This window comes from Leiobunum rupestre, chromosome 5, assembly GCF_980474605.1.
Source record: "Leiobunum rupestre chromosome 5, qqLeiRupe1.1.hap1, whole genome shotgun sequence".
In the NCBI taxonomy this organism is placed as follows: domain Eukaryota; kingdom Metazoa; phylum Arthropoda; class Arachnida; order Opiliones; family Sclerosomatidae; genus Leiobunum; species Leiobunum rupestre.
This window is the reverse complement of record NC_143388.1, coordinates 12,974,613-12,995,834: the sequence shown is the minus strand read 5'-3', so window position 1 is coordinate 12,995,834 and position 21,222 is coordinate 12,974,613. Positions and strand designations below refer to the sequence as shown.

General features: G+C 37.8%; 3 protein-coding genes across 5 annotated transcripts in view; 1 reads left to right on the top strand and 2 right to left on the bottom strand.

Moving 5' to 3' along the window:
- Nucleotides 1-1,124: 1,124 nt before the first annotated feature.
- On the top strand, nt 1,125-3,387 carry LOC149943571 (ubiquitin carboxyl-terminal hydrolase CYLD-like). Of its 2 annotated transcripts, XM_090174925.1 has the most exons (10): nt 1,126-1,313; nt 1,393-1,633; nt 1,696-1,799; nt 1,907-1,967; nt 2,029-2,137; nt 2,213-2,333; nt 2,411-2,526; nt 2,710-2,935; nt 3,076-3,132; nt 3,217-3,387. In XM_090174925.1, exons 1-10 carry the CDS (start codon nt 1,241-1,243, stop codon nt 3,297-3,299), a joined length of 1,191 nt encoding a protein of 396 aa, XP_090031051.1. In that variant the 5' UTR covers nt 1,126-1,240; the 3' UTR covers nt 3,300-3,387. The 2 variants fall into 2 exon arrangements, with proteins under 2 accessions (XP_090031050.1, XP_090031051.1); XM_090174924.1 differs by having other exon boundaries at nt 1,125-1,313; nt 3,076-3,387.
- A 5,895-nt stretch (nt 3,388-9,282) lies between these two features.
- Nucleotides 9,283-13,606, bottom strand: LOC149943570 (putative G protein-coupled receptor AH9.1). Of its 2 annotated transcripts, none has more exons than XM_090174903.1 (2): nt 13,483-13,606; nt 9,283-11,991 (listed from the first exon to the last, which is right to left on the bottom strand). In XM_090174903.1, exon 2 carries the CDS (start codon nt 11,970-11,972, stop codon nt 10,758-10,760), a length of 1,215 nt encoding a protein of 404 aa, XP_090031029.1. In that variant the 5' UTR covers nt 11,973-11,991; nt 13,483-13,606; the 3' UTR covers nt 9,283-10,757. The 2 variants fall into 2 exon arrangements, with proteins under 2 accessions (XP_090031029.1, XP_090031028.1); XM_090174902.1 differs by lacking the exon at nt 13,483-13,606 and adding an exon at nt 12,299-12,354.
- LOC149943569 (uncharacterized) overlaps nt 13,410-21,222 on the bottom strand; it is a 248,400-nt gene continuing 240,587 nt past the window's right edge. The window contains exons 12-13 of the mRNA XM_090174900.1: nt 15,031-15,148; nt 13,410-13,702 (exon numbers count right to left, since the gene is read on the bottom strand). Of these exons, the coding sequence (XP_090031026.1) occupies nt 13,545-13,702; nt 15,031-15,148 (276 nt within the window). The 3' untranslated portion in view covers nt 13,410-13,544. The remainder of the gene's footprint in view (nt 13,703-15,030; nt 15,149-21,222) is intronic.

Here is a 21,222-nt window from a genome sequence, read left to right as displayed (position 1 = left end):
TTGATATTAATGCCATGGGTGGATTTAAAATGGGTGATTAACAATGAGGTCGTTGGCCTCTGCATAGCACCTGGAAGGATCGGATAGTTTCTGAAATTTGAGAGGCTAATTTTTAAAGTTAATTTAATATATTCGGCACTTTTGGCTCTGTACTTTCATCCAAGAACTTCAGTGAATCCTTTCGTCCTGAAAATGTCTTCCCAGCCTTCCGTTCAGAAAACACTGTTAGTTTTGTTCGTCAGAGTTTGTGGAGGATGTGGAATAAAAACAATTAGTGACGTCACTTTTGCATTGGTCATTGGTTTTTTTTAGTTCGGAGCATTCTGATATTCAATACATTATTCATGAGGATTTCACTATACCGATTTCCAAGTTATTGAGATAGCTTTAGCCTTGATATATACCATACTTTATTGAATGTTTAACACAATATGATTTTTATTCAAAACCTAACCTTTTCCTTACATTGTTCAAATGTGTCATGTGTGATTATGTTATTTATTGAAGATCAACCGACATAATTAATTACATTTTTTTTTTATTTTCAGTGTTGAAAAGTTTCAAATTCCATCATTTATACGGTTAGCTTTTTTAACCCTGTATTTTAATACCGCGCATTCTAAGATAATGAAATATAAGTATCATTATACGCCACCTTTTCATAAAATGTAATATTTAATATTTACTAAAACCTAGGAGCAACAAACACAGCACCCCACCCCACACAAGGAGAACGCAACCCATCAAAAGTCGTGGATTTTCTTGTGTACATTTTTCATTGGTTAGACGCTTTAGCGCCTGCTGCCGTTGGAAGGGGAAAATTCCGAAATTGTCTTCCCCCCCCCCGCCCGTAAAACGTTCAGCGGAAAGGCTCGTCCAATGAAATTTGTACGCAACACTACGTTAGCGTGTTTAAAGGCTAGCTGCGTTCTCCTTGTGTTTGTTGCGAGGTTTGTTGCTCCTAGCTAAAACAAATCTAACAATTTTAATTATAGAGAGCATAGAAAACCCAATATGCATTGAAAATAGACATTATATTCAACGCAGCTATTTAAAAAAATCGGTTAAAATTTAAATCTGTGACTGAAAACCTCACGAGAAAAGGCACGTGTCAAAATGCGTGTTATTTAAGAATTTAATTTCAATTTCAAAAAATTTCTAGGACTAACGTTCCGGAGAAATCGACCTGACTCCCATAACCATTGGCATAAACACTGTATTAGACAATATTGACATAAAAATGGAAGCACGGGCAGCTTCGTCGAGCCAGGAATTAGAACAGGGTCATAGAGACGAGATTGGAGCAGGAATCAGTAAGTCAATATAATAGTAGAATATTAGATACGTCCACGTAATTCTTGTTTCATAAAAATTATTTTCTGCTCCACGTAGAAAGTACATCAGGGCTGAGTTCACCACTTACGGTTGAGAAACTTCTACACCTCTACAAGACAAACCAACCCGCTGGTATTCAAGGCGCCAGTAACTCTAGCTATCTGGACACGACGCTTTTCGCCATGTTCGGATTGAACAATTCCTTTGATTACATCCTTACTTCACCGGTGGAAAGCGACAATGAACTGGCTCGTATAATGCACCGAACGTTAGTGGATCTTGTCAATGGTTTGCGAAAGTGAGGAACGAAAGAAAGATAACACTTCATGACAATTTCATCGCTAATTTCATGGTTTTCAGAGATGGCTATGTGAAATCGCAAAAGAAACAGTATCTTCGAGAAATGATGAACGAGTTCTTCCTTCAACCGTACCAGTATCTATCGTGGACAGAGGAGGAGAATGGTAATATTGAATAGAATCATATTGTGTTGCGGGGATAGGGAACTTCACTTTATCACACTTTTATTGAAACCAAAGTAGCAACTGAAACGTATTTACCTTTTCTACAGATCCTGTCGATTTCATCGATGCCTTTTTTGGGAAAATTCTTGAAATTCAACCATTTTTCAGGTAACAACTATGAGCATACTCGCGGGGTGACGCTTACACTCTAAATTTAATTATACTTTAGGCCCGTCGAATACGTCTCGACCAATGTATTCATTTGCGCGCCGTGGCTTATTAAAGGAACCTACTCGAATATCGCCAGTCACGACCGACATAAATTCCAACTCAAAGAGGTCTTAACGTAACAAACTAATATAGAATATTGCGCAAATTAAATCTAATCTTTAACCACAATTTCCATTTCGCAGATTCCAGAGAATCTGGTTCTGAAGCTACCAATGTTATCGTCGGTAGTGATGGATCAGGAACCGTCGACGAAATTCGCAATGCCAAGTCCGATATTGGATATCACCGACCATTTGGATTTAGGTATTTGAGCAAGCTGTGTTGAATAATACTTGGAGTTTATCGTGATCTCACATTGACCCGCTAATTTCTTCACCCAGAGCCCAAGCAATGTTGCATTTGTGGATGGCAAGCGACAACCAAGTGCTTGAAATGCTTCGGAATATTTAGCGAAACTTTGAGCGGCGTGTATTTCTGCAAAACTTGCGTGACTGAAGTAGGTCAATTACTTAAAGGGACTTTCAAGGGAGAGCCGTGAGGGGGTTGAAGTCGCATTGACAAAGTAACACTCCGATGAAGTGACGTTTTTTGAATCGAATTTTGACCCCTCACACCCCACTGAAAGTCCCTTTAACAACCGCACCTTGAGGCACGACTTAAAGAGACTTTCAATTTCCAGTGCCACAAAAACATATTGGAAGACCGGGATGCTCATGTCGAAGAAGCATTAATCAGTGTAGTAAGCGAGGACAGCAGCTGGGAGGTTCCAAAGAAAGTGGTCATGCATTTGCACGCTGTCATAAGTTTCTATAGTAATCACTACTTGTGTTTCGCCAAGAGTGGCGTTGATAAAGACGGACAATGGCTGTACTACAACAGTATGGATGGGACGGACCACAATGACGGTGAGAACCTTATATTTAAGACGCCATTAGACTAAGAGAGGTTTCCAAGTACACCAAGTTCGAACAATAATAATATAATATGTTGCTTATCGCAACGAAATATAATTAAAATAACATAACCTTAACTCGTGTCTTTTCAGAGTACATCTCGAAAATTGCCCCTGCTTACGAATTCCCGGAATCGGCAAGTACTCAAGGTATTAAATCTCTACTACAAGTCGTTTCTGCTTATTTAGACAACGTACCATTCCCTAATTTGCAACAATGGTTCGAAAATGTAGAAAATTTGGAAGAACAAGTCGATTTGTTGTATCGAAATGGTACCATTGCCTTCTACAACCAACCAGAAAAAATTTATACGTAAGCCAAAATTCAGAGAATCTTACTAAATTGCGTAATTTTGGTTAATATGTGTAAACCTCAAGAGTAGTAAACAAAATTGTGTTCTTTAACGTCTATTTTTTTAAACTATCGACTGCTGCAACAAAACGTGTTGGATCTTCCATTATAACTATTCTACATGTATAAATCCAGAATAACCTTGGACAAAGTATACTGGTAGCGAATGTATATTACCTCTTGTAGCGCCACGTTGTCCGATATTGCAAGGATTTCCACCCAAATTTTGAAACACTTGCGCATTGTAAGCGAGCCACGTTATACCTAATATCTTTAGCACATCATCTATAGTTTAACCACTCTTTGCATTGCAGTTCATAGGTGGCTCTTATCAGGGCCGTGCTTAGGGGGTGGCAAGCCGGGCGGTCGCCCTGGGCCGCTAAAATTTTACCATAGGGATGTATATACCGGAGGGCCGCTACACTCACAATGTCAGTTTCGCCCATGCATTTCGCCCGGGGCCGCGAGACCTCTAAGCACGGCCCTGGCTCTTATTAACCTAACATATCGTTTTACTCACTTGTTTTGTCTTTTTGGGTGGAAACGTTTCGTGATTTACTCGTGCTGGCGGGCGATGCAATTTGATGAATGGGGTTTTTGCTTATGATGCGGGTCCATTAGTTTAGCTCTCAAAGGTATGACTATCGCCTCTTTTAACGCAAGGCGATACAAAAATTACTTGGCGAACCAAAGTAACTGATTTTGCTCTATGTGCTCATATACACTGTATGGAAATGTGCTCTTTCAAATGAATCAAATTACTTGGTCGAATATCCAAATTAGGATCTATGTGGAATCAAGGCACATCCAGTTTGAATTCAATTTTGTTTGTTTCAAATCGGATTAAGGTTGAATATCATCCATCATAAATTCAATCAATGACGTATTTGGATCATTGACAATTGTGAGAACGTACGAGTCGACCCGTTTTCAGCATCAATAACCATACATTTGCCCAAAGTTGAAAATGGCAATAGAAATTGGAACAATAACGCCATCTGTTGGGGAGTTGTTTTAAAATTGTTTTTCTTGGTTCAATAGTCGAGAATCTACCAAACTATTTTGCTATTTATAATAAATTTAATAAATTGTAAAATTTAGATTTTGCTAAAGTTCCACAAATAAAAATAAGAGTTAAATATATCTTACGGCCGCTACCAGATGGCACCTAGGAGGCAACAAACACAAGGAGAACGCAGCTAAGGCGGTGTTGTGTACAAATTTAATTGGACGAACCTTTACCCTGCACGTTTTACGGGCGGGGAGAAGACAATTCACAAATTTTCCCCTTCCGACGGCAACAGGCGCTAAAGCGTCTAACCAATGAAAATTGTACACAGTCATGAAAATCCACGACTTTTGACGGGTTGCGTTCTAATTGTGGGGGGTGCTGTGTTTGTTGCTCCTAGATAGCACTATATAATTGTTAAAATAAAGGATTTCTCACTCAGTTTCAGCACGGACCGCTAGAGATATACGGTCCGTGGTTTCAGAGAGAAGCTTAGGCCTAGAAATTAGTAGATTTGCCAGATGGGCGGTTTCTCGCCCAAATTGCGCCGTTTGGGAAGGCTGTTTCCATAATTTCCACAAGCACTATATAAACAATTAGTCAGTTCGCAAGTTGAAAAAATCATGCGTTATGTGATAAAAGCATGAAAATTTGTATACATACTTTTTTTATATGCTAAATCGATTTAAGACGGGACGCCATCCGTAACTATTACGTAACGGCCCAGGGGTGTATTAACCATTAGGCAAAGTAGGCACGTGCCTAGGGCGCCATTTTTCTAGGGGCGCCAAAACTATGATAAAGCCCCACGGTCCATGTACTTGGCTTGCCCCTACTCAAAATATGGCCGAAAAATATATATTTATATAAACCGATACGCCCCTCCTTAGCTGACCAATGCCAAGGGGCGCCAAATTTTTCTGTGCCTAAAGGCGCCGAAAGGGTTAATCCGCCCCTGTAACGGCCGTAAAAAGCGATTAAAACGCGCCGTAAAGTGCAATCGGCCTACTCTAACGACCCCCCGAAAAAGCGCCTGTCCACGTGACTCGTTCGTATGAGAAGGAGAGGGTTTGTTTAAGGGGGCACCCGTAAAAGAAATACCTTACAATTTCTCCACTAACTTGATCGGTTTTTAGTATAAAACAGGTAAAGTTAAACGTAAATTTATAATTCTATTTTTCAAATCGGAAATAAAACAAAATTGCAAAGAAGAATATATATTCTTAAATTATCGAACCTTTATACATTATTTATCGAGGTTAGAAATTTCTCAAATATAACAGTTATTACTTAATTTACGTTATATATTTGAATTCCAGATTTGTATATGCTACATATTAATCTAAAAAAATATCTTTAGGGTGGCCCGATTTGCTCTGACCAGGCTTTTTGATCAAAAACTAATTGAGATATAATTTTGAAATTTTCAGGGTATGCGTATAGGAACGCTTTGAATTGCAAATCGCAGAAAACTCGAATACGTTTTCACGTTTTTTTTATTTATTTTTGATCGCTAGGTGCTCGGGAACAATTTTCAACGATAAAGTTGTAGCTGATTATTATTATTAATAACATACTTGAAAACCTACAAATAACGTTTGTTCGATCACAAACGAACAATTTTCCCCTTAGATAATGAGATCAGCAAAATATCAAGTACGCCATAGCAGGCCAAAGGGTTGTTTTACAAATCACTGGGAGATGTTAGCTCTGATCAAATGGTCCTATCTCAACCTCCGACTTGGGTCAGGTTTGGGCTGGAAACTGAGCATCGGTACAGGCTAACCGAGAGGGTCCAGGCCAGGGCCGGATTAACCAATAGGCCGAATAGGCCTGGGCCTAGGGCACCAAGCCTACAAGGGGCACCAAGAGGGTTCGAACAAAAATAAAAGTACAAAACTTTAATCATTTGCTTTTCACAAAATATTTTCGGGAGTAATTTTAGTAAATGCGTCCACCCCTATGAACCAAAAACGTTTGATTGTCACATTCTCTGACGGACTGCCGTCTAGCCCCTAACAACATACTAAATCTGGCAGCAAAATGAATTTTTCCTTCCATTTCTCAATTATAAATTGAGGAAGCGCTTAGCTCGCTTCGCTCGCTATTGAAAGGGGGGCACCAAAATTATCTTGGGCCTAGGGCCCCATAAAGTCTTAATCCGGCCCTGGTCCAGGCAAACTGGCCGCCTCGGAGGATTGGGTAGCCTGTTGTGGGGCGGCGGGTCTCTGTATGAGGCGCAGTGGTCCCGTTTCCCGGTCTCAGAGTCCACCGGGATCTCCGGTGTCAGCTGTGCCGGGTTATGCGGACTTCTGTGTGAAATTTCTAACCTCGATAAATAATGTATAAAGGTTCGATAATTTAAGAATATATATTCTTCTTTGCAATTTTGTTTTATTTCCGATTTGAAAAATAGAATTATAAATTTACGTTTAACTTTACGTGTTTTATACTAAAAACCGATCAAGTTAGTGGAGAAAATGAAAGAAATTGCTTTTACGGATGCCCCCTTAATTAAACCCCTCTCCTTCTCATACGAACGAGTCACGGGGGGTGGTTAGAGTAGGCCGATTGCACTTTACGGCGCGTTTTAATCGCTTTTTACGGCCGTTACGTAATAGTTACGTTGCCCTCCCGTCTTAAATCGATTTAGCATATAAAAAAATGTATGTATACAAATTTTCATGCTTTTATCACAAAACGCACGATTTCGTCAAAATGTTACAATTTGCGACCTGACTAAATAACTTGCGGGTCCAGGCTCTCGGAAATATTACTTCTTGATAAAATACGCGAAAAAGTAGATTAGTCCATAATTAAAAGGGATAATATAGCTAAATCCTAAACAAATTTGAAGAAATTAAAAAACTTACTAATAACTCGTTTTTAATTTCTTCAAATTTGTTTAGGATTTAGCTATATTATCCCTTTTAATTATGGACTAATCTACTTTTTCGCGTATTTTATCATCCTTCTCACAGTCCATAGCTGGTTTCTTCTAACTTAATATTACTTCTTGGCGATTTCCAGGGAGGATGATTTATTTAAGCGCCGATTGGAGATTATTATCAACCAAAAACTATAAGCATTTTTGAACCTACAAGCAGTTTATTAGTACAAATCAAAAATCACTGTAGTGAGGTTAACGGTAATAGTAAGTGTAGGGAGTTGTTGGCTCGCGTGGCATGAAGGGCCTGCCACCACCCTCCTACGCATTGTAACCCGGTCACCTGTTTAAAGGCATTAAAAGCCTAGCAAATTATTATTAATGCTTTTGAGGATAACTAAATAAGTGCAGTACTAACATCCTGTAACATGCGAATATTTAGTTTAAGGGTAAAAAGAGCACATGTTTATTCTTAGAACACACTATGAACCAGGAAGCTATGTTGGAATGTCTAAGCTAGAATATGTTGGCCCTTATGATTCTCACAGAAATGGGCCGGGTTTACAATGGAGATTTCCAGGGTTGTTCAAAATATTTTTTTTTTCCAAAATGGAAAATACTTTCTCCATAATTCAAAATACGAAATGTAAATTGCAAAATACAAGATGCATTTTGAAAATTGGTTTTTCTAAATTCAAAATGTAAAATGGCCGCATATATTTACAATGTGCATCTGCTTCTGAGTATCGCCTTCTATGATTACTTACAAAAGCTGCGATGATGGTACCAGAGTAATATCATTTTGAAAAAGCATTTTGAAAATGTTTTTCCACAAAATGCCAAATGTAAAATGAAAAATAGTTTCCTAGAAACTCAAAATGCAAAATGTAAAATGCAAAATACTTTTTCTAACTCAAAATTGTATGCAAATTGGTAATTGGTATTTAGCATCTTCAAAATGCATTTTGAACAACCCTGGAGATTTCCTTCGCTAAATGCCAAGCTAGACTCGACTCCTAGTCGTCATTAAACCTTGTCTCAAATAGAAGTTAACTTACGTCATTTCCCTTTTTTAATCCTCTAAAAACGGGATTTTACGCGGACAAATTTCCCAAGATCTTTAGTGTGGGAACTAATCAGAGTTTCTTAAATCCATTTTCCTTTTCTTAGCCTATGGTTTTATGAAAAATTTCGCAAATTCTGCATATTTAAGAAAGCATGTAAATTCAACAACCGCACCGCCATCTATCGACTTTAAAACTAACTATTAGGATGGTACTTGTTACAACAAAACAAAGCCTAACCTAACGTGATAGGTCACGGAAGTCAAGTTGAGGTATGACGTCAAAGTACCGTCCTCGTCTGCTTTTTCGTCTAACTGCGCTTGCATCAGATATTATTGAAACTCGCTTGTTTTACTTTATGAAAACTGTCAGTACTTAACTCTTTCTCTTAATTTTCATGTTTGTTTAAATTTAAAATATACCTCTCCTCGGAAGAGTTTTTAATTTTCAGTGAAGCGTAACTGTATCCGTGGTTCTGCGGTAGAACGCTCACCTGTTGTGCAAGAGGGCTCGGTTTCGAATCCCGGCCGATTAAAAAATTGTACTACACCCAATGACAAAAAGAGGGCGCTTTTGGAAAAACCTTTTCCCTGATTCTAAGAAACTGGGTACGCAGTAATTACCCTTTGCCCCGAAAATGCGAACGCGTTCGCAGGCCTGACAGACAGACCCACCCACAGACAGACAGACACGGTGGTTGTATAACCCCTCCTAGGGTACAAAGTCCCCTCGGAGAGGTAAAAACAGTACGATGAAATTAAGTGTAGTTACTTGTGCATAGATTACAATATGGAATTTTAAAAAACAATGGTTTAGATAAACCGAAACTATAGTCGGTCTTTTAATAAACTGATTTTTAATATTGTGCACAATAAAAACCCTGGTTTTTTAAAATTCCATATTGTAATTACAGTAATTAAAATCGGATACTATTTTCGTAAAATTTTATTGAAATATTTTTGCGTTCGCGATAGGCACTATTGTCTTTAATTTTCAACACGTTATAATTAAATTTCTTTCCTATAACTTCGATAAATTCGTTTTATTTGGCCATTTCTCATTTATATCATGATCGAACAGTGGTCGCGATGCATAAATTATTTAAAGCCATTTACAAGTACCGTGTAGCGCGCAATGTTTTGGGTTTTCGTATGTACTTCTTTTTTTACACTGTTAGCTGTTTAAATATACCGAAAACAATATCTAAATTTAACGATAATTTTCTACGTAGAATTCCTATTTTTTTTTACAATATTAGAGTTTCACCATTTCACGGGCCCAATCCAATTGCGGATTGCCACAAAATGTAAGTAAATTTAAAAATACAGAACGAATGGAACGCCTTTATCCGTTCCACTGAAGCACCAAACACATTTAATATTTTACAAATCATCGTCACTATAATTTACATTTTTTACCAGCCTAAACGGATTAGGGTACAGTCTAATTCTCCAGATATCAGAGCACCAATTTCTCTGGCAGTCGTTTTAATTAGGTTGTGAACCCGAGGGGTCGGACACTTGCCATTATTTTGTACGGGTTTTCGGGACTTCGTAGAGATTTTGGCGATTTTATCATTACTTTTTGAAGTGATTTTGGGATTTCAATGTTAATTTACATAGAGAGAGTCAAAAGATTTTGCGATTTTAGACAAAGTGTACGGGATTTTGGTAAATGTCCGACCCCTCGTGTGAACCTTAAATAATGGTCGAGAACACAAGTGGTTACATTGTTGTCTTGACAGAAACTGGTTATCACGTACAAACATAAATGTGTAATTTTCATACTGATTTAAAAACCTATAAAAGAACTGTATTATTTTTAATAAACTTGAGCCCCTTCCAACTAAATGGATCATAGCGTACTTACTCCTCACCTTGTTCCTGTTCTTATAGAACACTAAATTTCAGTAATTTTGGTTATTATTCTAATCAAGAATGTATTTATTAATACTTAGGGAGAATTACTATGTTGAAACAATTTTTAACGTTTATCACAATCGCTCGAACTCCCAGCTAGATATTTCATTGATTCCGCAGAACTTACGTCTTCGTACGTGATTGTAACGCACTAAATCATGATATGTCCTAAGTATAAATAAATACATTGTTGCTCTAACCAAGAGGGAAAAAGTATTTATGGTATCCACACTAGAAAACTTATAAGAGGAACGTGTAACCGTGGCTTTATTGCGCACAGACTGTTTACCCTACAGGTTTTCCCCTCACGTGTTTCTTAGCGCGGATTTAACTAGTCTACTGGATATTATACAGGTTTTTGATGAAATGAATTCCCAACTAGTTAAAAAAAATGTACCGTAATTTAAAGAACCTAATAACCACAATCGTGATAAAATAAAATTTTTAAAATTCGAAATCTTGACCCTAACGCTATAAATTTATATAAATAAATTTTTAAAATTCGTAATCTTGACCGTATCGCTATAAATTATTATAAATAAATTTAGAGATTAGTACTGCACTCTATGGAAGATCCGGCAACCGCGTTAATACTGTTAGCGTCTGCTCGAATGACGCTAGTGCCGCCACCCGTCGAAAGCCTCCTTCCTTTAGCTTCTTCGGCAGCCTTCCGGCAACACTTGAACAAACCAACAAATGTCCTCCTAAAATCGGGACTGCACATGCAATAAACGTAGAAGTTCATGGAATAGTTAGCGAGTTCCAAGCAGTTAGCCGTGGCTCGAAACACTTGGAAACTAAAGTCGGATTCTTTGTCGTCGCTGTTCAGGATGGTCAGAGCGGCGGCCGGCGTCATGCACAGAAAGAACATGATGACGATGCCGCCCAGCAAAGCCAACAGCCGGCGTTCCTCGCGAAATTTCTTATTCGACGGTGAGGAAGTCGGCGTGGCGTTGGTCGTGCTCTGACACAACATGTTCTGCCGTTTCTTAAGCGTTTTTCGGAATGTAATTATGATGGTAGTATTGAGTATAGCCAGCACCACAACGGGCCCGATGCGAACGACCACTTCTTTGAATAACAGGTATATTTTGAAAACGGGGTGCGTCACGACCGACACCTCCTCGCAGGCGATGAACTCCGTCTCGTTGACGCTGTTGACGACCTCGACGGGCGATTTCTGGAAGCAAATGGGCACGTAGAGGGCGAAGGCCACGGCGTACGCGCAGATGATGGAGTTGCGACAGCGCCGCATGTTGTGCACTTCCTTGAACCGCGTCGGGAGACACACCGAGAAGTAACGGTCCACCGTCAACGCCACCACCAAAAACACGCTGCTAGCCATGAAGGCGTTGACCAAAGGAAGTTCCACGTACGCGAAGTAGATGGCAGCGGCGTAGGAACGCGGTTGCACGCCGTGAAGACGCATCATCGAGGTGATGCTCACCAACAGCGTCATGAGATCGGAAGTAGCCAGCCAGGTTAAATAGATGAACGTGACGCCTTTCAGAGATGGTTGAGTCAGAACGGCCAAATTGATGATATTGCCCAAGATACCCAAGGCGATTACCACGCAACCAATGATCCCGTAGGCGACGAATTTCAAGTTGTCAATGTCCGGGTCCGAAGAGGGTTGGGCCGACTCGGTCGCCGCCACCGATGACTGGCCACCGCGAAATAAGGCATCGGAAAAGTTACTAGCGTCGAATAAGGCTTCCGGGCCAATTCCCTTGGCATTGGGGCTGCACCTAGCGGGCATTCTGGTCGTTGGTTCATACCTAGGTACGGCAAAAAGTCACAACGTGAAATAGAGTTAGTGTAGGGAGCTGTTGGCTCGCGTGGTGTGAAGGGCTTGCCACCAACCTCCTACGCGTTGTAACCCGGCCACCTGAATTAATGGTATTAAAAGTCGCTAAATGACTTGGGCCTGAGATGATGCCTTGGGTATTAGCCTAGCTGATTATTATCTAATTATTATTATTATAAATAACAACCAGTATCTGTTCTGACTTTCGATAAACGCGTGTCGTAAACGGGATAGCCGTTTCAAATTCACACAAGAAGTAAGGGCAATAAAATACTTACCGTGTTGCATCCATTCTGCCCGCGTGAGTTAAGGCAGAACGGATACGTAACTGCAATTATGGAAATACAATCGAGAATGAATCAACAACCTACGATTGTAAAACTACCCGAAACCTGTCGAAATGAAGGATTGGCCTGATATAACAATCGCTAATGTGTCCGTCGTCGAGATTAGATATGGGAAAAGCAAATTGTGACAGATAAACGGGCATTCCAATTTGTTCCGTATTTGTCCGTACAATTCGAAAACCAAGATAATGGGGCAGCAAAAATAATTCGCAACGATAATAAAACGATTTACAACGTGAACGGTACCTTAAATAAGGTTTTCTAGTCCACGCAATCTCATAAAATAATAAACATAAATCTTTCCTCTAATGCTTAAAATACTATTACTGATTTTTAGTGGACACGTTAATTGCTAAGACTATTTTAGTCACTAGAGGAGTTCTAGAGATCCCCGCAAAATATTAATTTCGGGCCCCAATATAGCCGTAACTATTGGAGTTAGCTATAAATTTTAGAGGTAATTTGTACTGACTTCCCCCTCTCTTCACGGGCCTGGAGGTGATACTCTACAGCAGCGGTTCCCAAAAGGTTTTCCGCGGAACCCTGGGGTTCCGAGAATTCGCAGCGTGGCCATCTTTGTTTGTGTCAAGAGTCTTTTAAGATATGTAAAAAAATGAGTTGGGGTGCCGCCAGAAATAGGTGGATAATTTAGGGTTCCATAGCAAAAATAAATTGGGAACCGCTGCTCTACAGGGTATCCAAAATATAAATTTTTTCCGTTTGAGATTATCTGATATTTTTTAGATATACATTTTTTAATTGGGTCATAACTAATTGGAAATGTTAAGACAGCTGTCGCTGTGGCTAAACTATTTTATGAAATATTTTTACTTTAATTTCAAGTCATCAAAATTTATTAAACACGTCTTTTGACTTATTTCAACCTAAAAAAAGCTAAAACGTTGAATTGTACTTAACTATATAACTGATAATTAGTTTTATAAAAACAAAGCGTGGTAATGCAACTAGAAATAAAATATCAAATGCCATAGTACTGAAAAATGAAAGCTAATTATATAATTAAAATAAAAACAAAACTGGGAAAATTTTAAATAACAAATTTATTCGAATACTGGAAACATTCACAGCAATAAACGCGAGATTTAGTTTCTTACCAGTTTCATTTGAGCAAAGGTAAAAAGAGCGAAAAAAGCTGTATCCAAAACGAACGGAGTCGTCAACTAGATTCAGACTCCAAAATCGGATCAGTGACGGCGGCTAATGGTTGTTGACAGCTAGAATTGGCGACAACGAAGCCCTTTCTTTGAGGAACGCCGGCGAGCAGCGACGTTAGCCAATCACCGGTCTCGTGGAATTTTAAAAGGATGTCAAAGACTGAAATCGGCAGAAAATGTCAGCACACTCGATAGTCGCGCCCTTCAAGAAGCACGCGCTGAGACGCCGATAAACCAAAACATTAAACTGTTCTCAATGAGGCCCAGGTGCGTACGCTCGAGTCTCGAGTGTGTTATCTATCGGAATTGCAAATTAATTTCCGTTCGGAATAATTAATTAACTGTATAATGAGTTAAGAGAATAGCTAATAACCGCCGCTTACGAATCTTAAGAGCAAAGGTAATTACGTTATCAATAATGAAAACTTTCGTCACGCGGGGGTTGCTTGCGAATTGGAAGTGATCTTTTGGGACCTTGGGAAATCCAATGTGTTTACCTAGCTTTATAATACGATGCTACTACAAATTAACGATTTTCACTATAGGTGAAAGTAGCATATAAATTAATAACAATAATCAGCTAGGCTAATACCCAAGGCACTACCTTAGGCCCAAGTCATCTAGCGACTTTTAATGCCTTTAATTCTGGTGGCCAGGTTACGAGGGTGGTGGCAAGCCCTTCATGCCACTGGAGCCAATAGCTCCCTACACTTACCTATATAAGTTTTTATGGAAAACCCCTTTAATCTTAACCAGTGGCCAGCGAACTCTACGCGGAAGGAGTTATCACCCAGTGCTAACCACTCCGCCACCCCTAGCCTAGCCTAGCCTAGCTATATATTTTGAAACATTATATTATTGTATAAATGGGGGGGTTACCTCGATTTGTTTACAAAGTCCTTTTTCACCTCTCACACGAACCCAAACCTTAATGTTCGCATTTCCCTGCTGCTTGCTTTTGCTTTTTTATTAACTTAACTTTGCTTTTTTGCAGCCTACTTCCAGGGGCTAGTAGGCCACACTTTGAAGTTCTCTGTCGCTCTTTTAAAAAAAGCATACTTCTCAACTCACCCCCTACAACTCCTTAAAGGTTTTGCATAACCTTTTGAAACACCCCATATAAGCTATATTATAATTTGTTAAAATAATTCGCCTATTACTAAATATTGCAGGAAAAATATTTCTAAAAATTTTAGAAACTATTCTTTATATAAGAATGAAAAATAATTATTTTTGGAAATATAGAATTTATAAATAATTTTAATAAATATTTGTAGGTAAATTACCTTGGCTTAAGTTAGGGTTTGTTTAAACTTAATATTCGTAATTTGCATTGTTAGGTTGTCAAAAATTAACAACCTAAAAATTTCCAATGTTAACTTTCCGCTTTCAAATTACTTTCTGTTATATTCAAAACGGTTTTTCACAACTGAAACTTTTTAGTCATTTTAATGTTTTGGTTTTAAGCACATATAACACGAAGCCTACCTTGGTTAACGGCTAGAACTTGAGAAAATGAGCCTTTTCCGCCTTTTTCCAAGTATTCGGTGATGGGCAGCCGGTACGTCGAGATGCCGTTACTCTCAGCTCTTCGTAATGTGACATTCTGTAGACGGGAAAATAAATCTACATCAATTGGGTGCAAAGTGCGACAGACACCATCAAGTTTCATGGACACGCTCTCGCGCTCCAAAACAAACGAGAGATAAATACCGAATTTACACAAAGCTATGAACGCTATAAAATGGCTTTTTGTGCCATTAGACTGTCTCAAGATAAGATTAATGGATTTAAATAAAGTAATGGGTGCAGTGAAAACCGTGAATTGTCAAGGAGGATAACACTTATGATCGCTCAAACAATTTGAAGAGCTATAGTTTAACTTCATCAATGATTTATGAAAAAAAATTAAACGTAATTCCAAAATCTTCGAATGATTTTATGTATAACACGGTTTACCGAATTGTAATACATGTTATAAGAAATAGACGTTACAGAACTGCAATCTAAGAAAGGATTTTCGAATCTATGAACTGCCAATCTACCCATTAAATTAAATTATTTACAATTTTCTGCACAATGGATCAGATTATATCATAAGCGATTCATCGTATATTCAAAATCAATAATCATTGATTCATTGGTTATTTAAAATCAGAAAATACTTTTTATTATTCTAAATCAGAAACTGATTATTCTTCTAAAAATCAGCCAGCAACTGTTATTGTTTTCCACAAAATATATATTATATTCAAATATTTTATTTTTCAAAATATTTCAGAACGATATTGTGAACATCTTTTAAACAACTACCAAATTATTTTATAACATATTTTACAGCATAATTTAATTTTACACCCTATCATAAGTAACATAAAACCATAAGTGTATTCGTTAAAAGTTTTACTACATCCTTTCTTCACAGGGATTCCAAAAATATCGAAATAGCGCCACACGCTAATGGCTTCGTATACTATACTACCGAGTGTGAATTTCCCAATACGCAGCGAAATTTTAAATGATTCGAATAGAAAAATAACTTTAAGTTGGCAAAATAATGGTGCATTGTTGAATAAGAGCGTACGATCGATTATCTAAAACGTCTCTTGTAGTAATATTTATGGAATTTAAGATCTAAACGTATTTAGTATGAAGTCATAGTGGCGGTCGGACATTCAAAGAAATCCCGTACCCTCTCCAAGAAATCTGGCCAGAAATACGAAATCTAGTCGGAATTTCTTCAAAGCCTGGAGATTTTTTCAAAATTTCGAAATCCAGAAATCCGACGAGAAATCACGATATCCGACGAGAAATCCCGAAATCCGGCAAGAAATTCAAAAATCCCGAAATACGACGGGAAATCTCGAAATTTGGCAAGAAATCCAAAAATCCGACGAGAAATTGCAAAATCGAGAAATTAAATAATTAAAAAATTAAATTAAATAGCCAGAAATTCCAACGGTAGACCGGTTTCGTCCTATTTGGGACTCGTCAGTACCGTGCGGGAAATCTGGCTTGGAATTTCTGGCTATTTAATTTTATTTCGTTTTTCACTCTAAGATCTATTTGGTCCGAGTTTCGCGTCTTTTTGTTTGCTCGAAGACCTATCGGTACGAGCTATTAGTAAGTTTTTAAATTTCTTCAAATTTGTTAGGGTTTAGCTTTATTATCCCTTTTCATAATGGACTAATCTACTTATTCGCTAATTTTATCATCCTTTACAATGCAGTCCATAGGTGGTTCCTTTTAACTATTAATTAACAAATCTCGGTTATTTAAAAATAACTTTATTTACCAATACATCGTTTATTTAGCGTTATTTACCAGTGGCACAATACATACAAATTTTATTTTTTTGAAGAAATGTTTGCAATCAAAGGCCCAAAATTTGTCAACAAGAATTTCTATTGATAACCGTTCTCTACAAATTTCCGGATTCTCATATTTTGCCTTTAATTGAATTTTAAGCTCCATTTACGAAAAAAGGGGATTAATCTTTTCTAGGCTTCCGAAAAGAGAGAAATTGGTTTAATACTGTTGGCCAATGAGATCACCGATAGCCGGCTTCGGAGCGACAAAGTCCAATTTCTAATTTGAATAAATGAAAGAAATAGGAGAGGAGAAAGAAAGGAAAAAACATCTCGCGTACTTATTTGAAAACCCTAAATTTCCCCAGAGATGGGAACTATGAAAGAGACGTTTTTAAGTCTTCGTCGAATTCCTCGAGTTTCTGGCACACAAAAATGGGAGAAGCGAGCAATTTTTAAATTGAATTATGATCAAGATATCTTTCGTTTTGCCGGGCTATTTCGATAACGTGATATAAAAGGAGACTTTGAGAAAAAACCATGTTAGAATTAAAGAGTTTGACGAAAAAATAAATGTTTAAAAATATTCGGAAAAGAAATGTTTTTCTGCACTTTTTTTCGCCCCCGAAAGGAAAAGTTAAATTGGATTTTTAGACTTCTCATATTTAATTTTTTTTAATTAAATACATTGGATTTATCGAAAATAGGCAGCGCCTAATTTAATAAATAGATAATTCGATAGCGTTAATTTTTAAAAGGTTCTTATATAAAATGTATTAATTGTCATTAAGAGTGACGAAAATGTTGAAATGCACAGGCCCTGTAGATAGATCTCGAGATAGAGACTTCAATAAAAGACGCTATCCTTTTATAGTTTTCGTGCAAAGTTTACATTTTGGTCACAAGTATCGCCGCCTACCGACCGACTTTTAAATTGAATATATGAAAGCTGTCTGCTCGTTCAAAATTCTCTCTGCGCAACAGCTGAAAGTTTCAAACGAAAAATATTGTCTATTTCTTCGCATATTTAGTTGGCGGACATTAAGGCAGATGGCGCTACATTTCACCCTTAACGTGAATGAAATATTTACGGTTGGTCGGTTTCCAGATTCGCTTGGAGAGCCAAAGAAGTCAGCTACAATCCACATTCAAGCAAAACCAAGTATACTAGGTAGCACATTCACTTATTAAACAAATGTTTTCCTTAATTTTAATTTTTCAAAATGCGAAAACAGCACAATGGCGATATTCGACGCCAAGAAATATCGGTTAGGCCTAAGACAATTCTTTCAACTCGACGCAAAAATTATCCGTTAGGCCTAACTCGAGTTTTTCCCGTCGACGCACTTACCATCGCGGCGTTTTGGCCATATAAAATGTAGCTTGCTGTAAGTATTAATACTTCCTAGCGAATCGCTGAATGGGTTTTATTGAAGAGCATATTAACCGGTATTAACCGCTCCTTCTTATGGCTTTTGATATTTTCCACGTTTTTTGGTGGTTTGTTGCTGAAGTAATCCAAAAGCTATAATACCTAAAATGGTAGGACCTTCCATAAAGATGGTAGGGCCTTCACTAAAGATAGCTAAAATATTAGATTATAATTTATAATAAAATCATCTTGGCACTGATTTTATATGGTACCAAAGGCTAATGCTATTCGCGACCGAAAACTATCGCTACGCCCCCTTTGGTTCATCATTGAAACCTATATAGATGTTTTTCCTCGACGTTATTCGTAAATTTGACTTTATAAATAATGATACTTGCATTTTAATATAATTTTTTGCATCATTTTACTTTTATTTTGATACGTTTATTTAAGAAAAAAACGTTCTTATGACTTTTTAATTTGTCTGTAGCAGACGCTAGATCATAGGCGCTACCTCGGAGAAGCTAGCGCCGTTACGCCACCTAGACTCGTTTCGAATACTGCCTTAGTCTTGGTTGATTTTTACCAATAATGTATTTGTTAATATTTAGGCAGAATGACCTTGGACGATTTTTGACGTAGCTTCTAATCTCGCTCATGCTGCTTCCGCTAAAAAATCAAATCAGCCCGAGGGCGTAGTCAAGTTTGTTCCCTCATTGGTTCCCTAAAACCATAAGTAACATAATATCCCTAAGTATGACATTGGCAAATTATTTTACTACATACTTCCTTCACAGTGACGTTAATAAAATTGCGAAATAGCCCCACTCGGTAGCGGCGAAATGGACTAAATTAACCCGGTAAAGTGATATTCCGAGAATTTGGCACGTGATTTTCAATACCGCCATTTTTAGGCTTAATGCGTATTTAGCCGTACTATGGTTACGCAAGAGACGACATTTTTGGAGTACTACATGATTGGCTGAATAGGAACTTTGTTTCTTTTGGATAAGCAATATAAAAATTCGAATCACAAAGAGGGTTAAAGCAAGTGTCGGCACGACGTGAAGAAGCTCTTTTTTTAACAGAGGTCGCTAGCGTCGAAATCAATACAAGATGCTTACGCTAAATTTTAACCCAAAAGGCGGGATATAAAAGTACCCCTCGCGTTGATTGGCTCGTTTGTAAATTTGACGATAACTTAAATTCTAGTAATTCTTTACAATATATTTTACATGGGATATACAATTTAGGTTAAAGTCCACTAAATAGAGTAAAAGTTGTCTAATTATAATACTCTACAATGCAATGGTTCTTTGACGAAGTTATCGTTTCGCTATTTTGAATTTTAGCTTCCTTTTCCATTAATAGATGGCACCACGATCTCCAGTAAAGTCTTTTTTTCGAAGAATCGGATAGATTCATTGCCGTCTCTAATAACAAGGGCCTTATCATAATACAGGTGGCAATGATAGCGAAGGCTGTTGCTTTAAACTTCTGGGTTACAGAGTGGCTAGTCGTTTTACTGATTTATCTTTGGTGAAGATAAAACGCATGAGCAAGGCTTCAAGCTTGGATAAATAATAGTAGTTCCTACCTGGATATATCACTCTATAGTTTCACGTTTATTTGCTAAGTGTTTGTTACGGCTTCTGCATTATAGAAGGCTACGTATTACGGGAGTTTCGAAAATTCTCCGCTAACTACGCCGAAGCGGCGCTGCTGTCGCAAAAGCCATTTGCTGGTCAGGTTTTTTTTCAAGTTATATATCCAGGTAGGAACTACTATTATTAATCCAAGCTTCAAGTGTCATACTTAGGGGTATTATGCAGGGTTTTATTTGGTTATAACCGGTTTTTGTCGGTTAAAGCCGGCTAAAATGTAAACAAGCCTCTTTTAGTTATGTCACTCGCTTTCTAAGTATTAGAGGATAATTTGAACTAATCCCAATTTGTTTAAATATGAAACTAAATAATATTTTAGTAAAATATTGTAATTTGTTTTATTTTTTAAAAAAGCCAAAAAAATCTGGATTTTTTTTTAAGTGGCTATAGCCTAGAGTCCGACGCCGATGTAAAAATGATCAGCGGCGGCGCGCCGACAAATTTTTAACGGTGGCGGCGTAAGGATAATTTAACCAGCGGCGGCGGCGCTTGCCGGCGTAACAGTGGCGGATGCAGTGGGGGTGGGGCGCCCCCCCTTTGACGTATAAGATTTGCATGTTATTTGATTTTATGTTATTACACTCATAGAAATGGCACTATCGTATCGCGCCACGACGGTACGTTACTACGTTATTGGTGCAGTGATGCCAGGTGACAAGAGTAAAATTTCCCTCAGAACGAAACAATACTAGAAATCCCAGATCTGGGGTTTGTACATAGAAATCGGAATAACAAACGGGTTTATACTCTTTCGTAGAATTTCTGCTAGAAATCATTCATTGAACAATGATTATAATGGTGTTGGTCCATTTGATCGAAAAATGTGATCGACAGTCGATCATTATACGTTGCAATTGATCGAAATTCCATTTGATCGAATCCCATTTGTCATTTGTTTCATAAGATCGAACCTTCAAATGATCGAATACTATTTGATCGAATTCAAAAGTATTTATAGTACCAGTTGGTATGTTTTTATTTTACCGAATGTCAATATGAAGTGCAGAAGGAATAATGATGGAATAATTCATTGCTTAAGTGCAGAAGGAATAATGATGGAATAATTAATTGCTTTAACTGTATTAAGCCACAAAGATGAAGAGATTTTTACTTTATACACTATATGATGGAATTTTTTATGACATCGACGATAACGGCCATTGTTTTTGATATATATAAATAGGGTCAGGTTAGTTTAGGTTAGGTTAGGTTAGGTTGATGTACGCGCGCCGTAGGCGCGTATGCACCGTTGTATACGAGGGGTCTGACCACGTTCACGGCCCTTCTATTGCTAAAAAGTAGGTACATTAAATTGTAAACAAATTAACTAATTTAT

Coding starts and splice junctions, on each gene's coding strand:
- LOC149943571 (XM_090174924.1), top strand. CDS start 1,241: ATGGAAGCACGGGCAGCTTCGTCGAGCCAGGAATTAGAACAGGGTCAT. Junction 1,968..2,028: donor GAAATTCAACCATTTTTCAG/GTAACAACTATG, acceptor ATTATACTTTAG/GCCCGTCGAATACGTCTCGA. Junction 2,334..2,410: donor CACCGACCATTTGGATTTAG/GTATTTGAGCAA, acceptor TTCTTCACCCAG/AGCCCAAGCAATGTTGCATT.